Below are 7,889 nucleotides of genomic sequence, written 5' to 3' on the forward strand. Positions count from 1 at the left end.
AACACTATTAGATGATTCTTGTTAAATGACTACACATTAACTATACTAAATCAAACAACTTTTATTTGTTTATTTTCACTCATGAATTTTTCGGATTAACTCTTCATCCACCAACATTCAAGCCGAGAATAGATCCAAGTATAAAAACGATCCAATCAAGATGGAAGAACTATGTCAAGCTTTAGTTAAACAGAACAAATACACAATTAAATATACATCAAGTACCACAACGTTGAATACACATCATGTGTACATATATCTAGTTCAGAGTTCATGTATCTGAGTTGATTATATGAATTTGTGAGAAACAAATCCAGATGCTAAAAAAAAGAGGAAGAATTTTGAAAAAAATTACTTTTTTTTTGGATTCTGTAGTCGTGATTTGTTCCTAATTCGTGTGTTTCAGTTACATTTCATATTTAGATACACATAATTATATGTATGTTTACTATGTATCCGATATAAATGTTTTTGAATATAATGTATGAAATTGATACATCAAAATAATAGTAGATACATATATAAGATACATGATTAGTATCATTAAATGGAAATTATCAACCTTAAGGAATAAGGAGTATGTGCTGTATTTTTTTATTAGAGAGAATGATATTTCTTAAATTAATTTGGATTGTGGTATGAACATGTAATTATTTGGAAAAATTGTATATAATAGCAAACTATTAATTCAAATTAAATGTTATAAATATAGTTTGATTTAATTGTACCTCATAGCAAACTGTTGTTATTTCACCTCTCTCCTGGTGAATCTCGCTCACCACTCTCGTTCTCTCCCTCGCCTCTCTCGTTTTTTATATAAACGCAAATGTATAAAGTGCATTTGTGTTTGTATAAAGCGAGAGAAAATTGTATATATACATATATTTTCGTTCCCCTCTCTCCCCTCTCCCAGATCTCGCTCGCCACTCTCCCAGATCTCGCTCTCTCACTCGCCTGTCTTACTTTATACAAAAACGCAAATGTATAAAATGCGTGAAAATTGTATATATACATATATTTTCGTTCCCCTTTCTCCCCTCTCCTAGATCTCACTTGCCTCTCTCACTTTATAAAAAACGCAAATGTATAAAATGCGTGAAAATTGTATATATACATATATTTTCGTTCCCCTCTCTCCCTTCTCCCAGATCTCGCTCGCTCACTCGCTTCTCTCACTTTATACAATTGATCTTTTTGTATACGTATATCAAAGCAGATTATACAACTGCTTTCTTTTGTATATGTATAGCGAAATATACATATTTATGTTTGCTATGGAGCGCAATTATGCAAACTTTGCTATAGCATACAATCTGAATTTTGTGTTTGATATATGTGAAAGTTGCTCTAATTATTTTGAGTTTTTATGGCCCATTTATGTAGTTTTTCCTTAAATTAAGGGAAAATGGTCTAAAATATATCCGAACTTTGACCGAAATTGCTATAACAATACCAAACTTTGGAAAGGATCTTTTACCTCCCCTGCACTATTTAATAGTATATTTTAAAGGTATATATGTATCCACGTGGACATCATAAATATTGCATAATTTTAAATAGTAATGTGTCCACATGGGCACATATATACCTTTAAAATACACTATTAATTAGTGCATGGGGTAAAAGGTCATCCATAAAGTTTAGTATCGTAACAACAATTTCGTCCAAAGTTGAAGTATTTTACAACCTTATGGCTTTCATACCACCCATACGTGCTCCCCTTCTCTCGCCCTCCATGACATTGCCTTTGCATCGCAAGGAGGAAGAAGGGTCTATGCCGAAAGATAAAAGGGTGCTGCATGTATAAGTCCATGTTGCACCCATGAAGTATGGAAAGTGCCAAACATTGGGAACTACCCGGGGAGGAGTTAGGAACAGGAACAAGGAGAAACGAGAACCACTTAAATGGAGGAATCGATTGTATTTCGTCCTTCTGCTCAAGTAAGTGTGCGACTCCGTATTAGGACCTCCTTCTCTTCTGCCCACTCTCCGTTCGCACGGTTCTCAAAGCAGAGGAAGGGGGACCAGATTTCCTCTCTCTATCAACTAATTTATTATGGTCGGGAGGATCCCCAATTCTTCATTGATCCACAAGACCTGGATTCCATACTGAGGGTACACCTTGAACCCTTTGAATTCAATCACCCGGCTCTATGCCAGGTCTTGGAAAGCTTGTGTGGGGACAGAAGAAGAATCCCCATTCTATGCGGAAGTCAAAAGGACCCAGGCAGAGCATTCCCACCGTCGTCTTCCTAGGCGTGAACAAGCACCGAAAGGTGTGCGTTAGTGAAACGAATAGCTCAATCCTAGCGGACAGGACAAAAACTTCCCTTGGAGAAAGCCAGCCTACGACTTTGATTGTTATTACTTTTGCTAGGAGCTATGACGTCATTCCTTGCGGCAACCACTGGAATATTACAGAATGATCTAAAAAAGGGTCATAGCTTATTCAACTTGCAGTCAATTAGGCTATATGATCTTTGCTTGCGGCATCTCTAACTATTCGGTTAGCGTCTTTCACTTAATGAATCATGCCTTTCCTCCCTTATTCTAAAAAGGGAAAAAAGAGAAAAGAGGGGGAGGCATCGAAAGAGATAAATGTTGACTAATCTGGCTAACATTGAACTTGGTAAAATGAAATAGCCCCTATCTCTAAAGGGGCTTACGAACGAGCGGAGTGCTTACGACCGTGGTAGTTGCGAGCCTCCTGGGTCTTGCTCTCTCGTCTTTTTTCCTCCGCCTTCCTCTTGTAATTGACCCTTTCTTTTCGGCTACGCCTATCCATCCGTCAAATTAGGAACCTCCTGCTCTTAAGGATAAACTACGATATTTGATGGACTGGCAGGTCAGCCACGTAATTTATCCCTCAAGCTGAACGAACTTGACTTGCTCCTTTAGTTTAGGGCTATAGAGTTTACTTGCTTCTCACTAACGGCAGAATCATGAGCTTCATCACTCGACTAACCCTTTTCCCTTATGACAATGATAAATATTTGTTCTTTAGTTTTACATTAATTAGACAATTAAAGTATATAACCTAAATTAATATTTATTTATTGTTTAGTCATGTAATCAATACTTATTAGACTTACTTTGACATGATTTAGTATGTTAATATTATGATTTTTTTTTTTTAAACTTAAATACTCCCTCTGTCCCAATTTATGTGGCATTTTTCGTTTTTCGAGAGTCAAACAGTTTAAGTTTGACCTGGAATTTGCACATGGAATCTTCAATTTTTTAAAATGAAATTTATATATTTATAAACTATGTAAAAAGTACTATAAGTCACAATAATTGATAATTCAAAATGTTTAAAAGATCTATGAAAAATTACGATCAAAGATAGACTTGTTTGAATCTCGAAATCCAAAAAGTGTCACATAAAATGAAACAGAGGTAGTAATTATATTTTGATAGACCTAAAGGAGTACTTGAAATACAAATTAATTACATGTTTATATGAATACCTAACCATAAAAATTGAGAAAAATCAGAAAAACCCAAATTTTATTAGTTCGATTTGATTTATATATTTAAAAATCCAACAAAATAATTTAATTTAATATTTGAAAAACCCAAACCATGTCAAGTCCATGTACCCTTCTTGCACTTGCGAGCAAGATCTATCAAGTGGAGAAAGAAAATTGCAGATATTCACGTAATGTGGTAAATCCACAGGAACATTCCCTTTACAAGTTTTAAGCCAATAAGAGTACACAGATGATGAAATTAAAAGATCTAAGGTGTGAAAGTACAAAGGTAACCTTTTTCCAAAAAAAAGTGAATTTCTAGTTTCTTGGTTTTGACAAGTAAACAAAAAATATTTATATATAATCTAAGTATATATACAAGAAGTGGACGAAGATGAAATGTATTAGAAGATTGAAAAGAACACCATATTATCCTAAAAGTATATTTATATATAATCTAAACAAATACAGTAAGAAGTGGACAATAGAGGAGTGGGGTGATAGAGATGGGATGAGGATTAAATGTTTTAAGAAGATCGAAAAGACACCACGTGAGAAGTTCCACTGATGTAACTTCTTCTCTACTAGCAAAGTAATTTTCCTTATTTGTAAGAAAACTGTTTACTTGAAAAAAAATGTTCAACAAAACTTTTTCCAAAAACTAGAGCAGAATGGTTCACTATGTAACCTAGTATTCAGCAGTCAAAAAAGAAAATAAATAAAAAGTACAAGCCAGCTAGCGCAGTAGTTCTCAAGACCAAAGATAACATCATAACACAGGTTATGCCACAGGAAGAACCTCGATTGCGGGAGCAGCTATCATAGGAGGAGGAATAACAAACTCTTCTTCCTCCTTGGGTGGATGAATAGTCACCAAATCTGGCAATGGGGTCATAGGCCCTTGTTTACCCTTAGGATCCCAGTCAAGCATGATCTTTACTTTGATGCCGAGCACACCCTATGAAGTAAATAGACAACAAAGTAAAGTAGCAGTAATGTTAAATAACAACAAAGCTGCAGCACAAAAATAACAATAAGTCAACAGATCAGTAAAAATTTATGAAGACAAGATACTAACCTGCCTAAGTAGCACATGCCTAACAGCTGCATCAATGTATTCTTTAACAGGTTGGCCAGAAGAAATCATGTAACCATCCTTAAACTTCATGGACTTGGCACGCTGAGCACGAAGCTTTCCACTAACAATCACCTAAAGAAAAAGAGACCCATATAAAAAAATTCAAAGAACATCTACTTGTAGATAGATATAGAGAAGGAAAATGACACCCAACATACCTCGCATCCCTTGGCTCCACTCTCCATTACAAATCGCAGAACACCATAGCAAGCCCTATATCATGACGAAGGATAAGTTTGGTAAAACAATAATACCATAGAGTTGCAGACATCTGCAGAATTTGATCATGACGTGCAAATTGAACTACAACAAAAACTACCTAATCTTGAAGAAAAAACATGCAACATAAATATTTGACTAAACTAACAAATAATCGTTTTACACATATTTTACATGGCAAAATCTGCTTTCAATAGCTATGATGCATGGTGACCTTAAAAGGTTGTGTCGCCTTAAATACAATGATATCATCTCACCCTTTGAAAAGATGAAGATGCACCTGTATTGTAGACCCAGTCAGTCATGAGACCAAACAAATGGAACACCTTATTGGAAGATATTTTATATCTAGTACATTTGTTACAAACTACACCTAGATGCAGGGACAGATCTCGGGGGGGGGGGGGGGGGGGGGGGGGTTTGTGGGGGTTTTTTTTTGGGGGGTTGGTTGGATACTCAGCATTGTTTTTTACATTTTTATTAGTTGAACCCCTGGGTGAAAATCTTGAAAACCACCACTACCTAGATGCATGCATAATGGGCCCCAAAAAATGCACAACCATATTGGAAGATATTTTGTATACGTACAGTTTTTACTTAACTACATCTTCTTTATCAGAAAGTTTTGTTTTCCTCACAGGTATTTACGTCACCAGAAATTTCCCCACTTAAATTCATCGAAATAGGAAATCAGGTATAAATATATTTCTCTGATTCCTAAATAGATGGGATCAATTATAGTCACCCTCACCCCCGAGAAAGGTACTAGCACACTCGCTGTAAAGATGGCTTTCAAGACAGAAAACAAAGAAAAACTGAGACTTTCAAAAGTCAAACAACAAAGAAAAATAAGGCAGGGATCAAGTGCAACCAAGCAACAGACCTTCGGACAGCAAGTCCTCCAAGTAACTTGTATCGCAGTGACTCTGCCTGAGCAATGGCACACAGACCCCTATTGTTGACTTTCTCTGCATAGAGCTCAACACTATTTTCCTTGAAATTAAAACGCTTCTGAACAACTGAAGTCAGCTCCCTAATCCTCCTACCTTTTTCACCTGGAAAATACAGACACAAACACAACATTATTCAACTAATAATAAAATCAATCCATTAAAACACACCTACTTCCAGCTCATCCAATAATCAGCAAGGATGATTCACTTGCCTCCAATTCAAACTAATATCCTATTTTACTAAGTTATCCCAAAATGCCTCCCATTTCTATATAAAAAGCTTCCTTTTTTTTAGAATAAATTTTTTACATAAAAAGCTTTTTCCTGTACCATCTTTGATATTTTGTATTTTATGATTAAAGAAAGTACCCCAGGACATAAGATCACACTGGGAGAAGTTTAATCTCTCCAAGTATCATTTTTACGTCCATTTTGGAACCCAGTTCTATCTAAATACAAATTACTAACATTTATTTTGAGCAGTGTCCAACTAAGGCAGCTAAATGGGATAAACAGAGTAATCTGCATTGCACGACACACAGCGTTCAGAATCTTTTTAAAAAAAAAAAAATTAGTAATGTAATGTTACAGCATTCAGAATCTTTACAATAAGTTATTCAGTATTCTACAAAATTTAGATCCTTATTTACAAATGCATAATATAAACTTCATCAAGGGTATAGTTGTGTTATGATAATTGTGGTGTCAGAGCTAGAAGCACGCACCTCAACTAACTTCACTAAAGAGTGAGAACATTAAGTGTATAATTTCTAATTAAAGAGTGAGAACTACACCAAACTAATACTTGATTACTAGAGTTCACATACACAGACTAAACCCGCCTTCTTTCTTGGAAAAATAGACTTGTATGTACATATATATGCTGTACATTTGCAAATATATACAGTTGCTATTCTGTAGAATGTTTAATTACATCTAGTCTGCTAGCTGATGGCTGGAACTCTTACATGTTAATGGAGTCATTTATAAGTATATAATAGTGTATCGATGAATTTCATGAAGAAAAAATTTGCTTATACATATTTATGTACCAAGAACGTTTTGAGTACGAGTAGCCCTAATGATGATTTCAGTTCGCATGGGAGTAACCCTAACTTCAACTCCCGAGTAACCATCCTCCGCCAACTCTCTTGTCAGCACTTCGTTCAACTCCGCAAAAAAAACTCCATCCGCTACAAACTAAAACACATACAAAAATCAATTCAAGTCATACTATAAATATTCAGTTAGATCTAAAATCACAGCGAGAAATTGAACTGACGTACCTTTCGCTTTTTACTAATCTGAGGCGTCGCCATGTTGAGATTAGGGTTTGATATTGATTCACTGCGGCCGATGGCAGATACAAATGAGAGGCAGTGAAGAGTTCGATTGGGACAGGGGAGAAAGGGTTTGTCAAAGATTTAAGGCAGGTTAGAAGTTGGGCTCTCTTCATTTCATATTAATCCAGCCTGCTTCTAAAAGTTTGGGCTTGGTCTACGTTGTATACATTTATGTGGGCTCAAAATATACTATTTATTTTTTTTTGGAAAAATTGTGAATGATAAACTATTAATTTAAAATAAATAAGGAAAAATCACCCCACATATCTATTTAAGGCTTAATATTACAGCCTTTAGATGTACTTTTTTTATATTACTGCTTATAACAGTTTAATTACAAGTATTAACAAATTAGTTTTAATCTATAATTTAATTTATTTTATTTTATTAATTAATTAATATTTTTATAATTACATTATAATTAATAAGTAAGAGAAATAACATTAATATTAGAGAATCAATTATCATTATCATAACATTAATATTAGAGAATCAATTGTCATTATCCCTTACACCATTTTAGGAATTTTTTTTCAGTTTCACACAACAACCCCCCACCCACACCACCACCTTCCTCTTTTACCCACACGCAAACCCCACACCCTCACCCCCACGTTCCTCTTTTACAGAGAACTATTTTTTCTCTCTCTCACCATCTTCAACGCTCGTCTTCTTTATTCAAAAAGAAAATCAGCAGAACTCTTCCACATGTATATGATTGAATGTTGGGAGGAGATCTACACACGAAGAATGTGGAGAAAGC

General features: G+C 34.9%; 1 protein-coding gene across 1 annotated transcript; it reads right to left on the minus strand.

Annotated features, from left to right (window-relative positions):
* Positions 1-4,012: 4,012 nt before the first annotated feature.
* Positions 4,013-7,214, minus strand: LOC102580086 (40S ribosomal protein S3-3-like). Its single transcript, XM_006351559.1, has 6 exons — positions 7,070-7,214; positions 6,836-6,983; positions 5,714-5,885; positions 4,770-4,824; positions 4,552-4,683; positions 4,013-4,431 (listed from the first exon to the last, which is right to left on the minus strand). Exons 1-6 carry the CDS (start codon positions 7,100-7,102, stop codon positions 4,255-4,257), a joined length of 717 nt encoding a protein of 238 aa, XP_006351621.1. The 5' UTR covers positions 7,103-7,214; the 3' UTR covers positions 4,013-4,254.
* Between the last annotated feature and the right edge of the window lie 675 nt (positions 7,215-7,889).

This window comes from Solanum tuberosum, unplaced genomic scaffold, assembly GCF_000226075.1.
Source record: "Solanum tuberosum cultivar DM 1-3 516 R44 unplaced genomic scaffold, SolTub_3.0 scf00135, whole genome shotgun sequence".
In the NCBI taxonomy this organism is placed as follows: domain Eukaryota; kingdom Viridiplantae; phylum Streptophyta; class Magnoliopsida; order Solanales; family Solanaceae; genus Solanum; species Solanum tuberosum.

Coding starts and splice junctions, on each gene's coding strand:
- LOC102580086 (XM_006351559.1), bottom strand. CDS start 7,102: ATGGCGACGCCTCAGATTAGTAAAAAGCGAAAG. Junction 6,984..7,069: donor AGATTAGTAAAAAGCGAAAG/GTACGTCAGTTC, acceptor TATGTGTTTTAG/TTTGTAGCGGATGGAGTTTT. Junction 4,825..5,713: donor GGAGGACTTGCTGTCCGAAG/GTCTGTTGCTTG, acceptor GTCATGATATAG/GGCTTGCTATGGTGTTCTGC.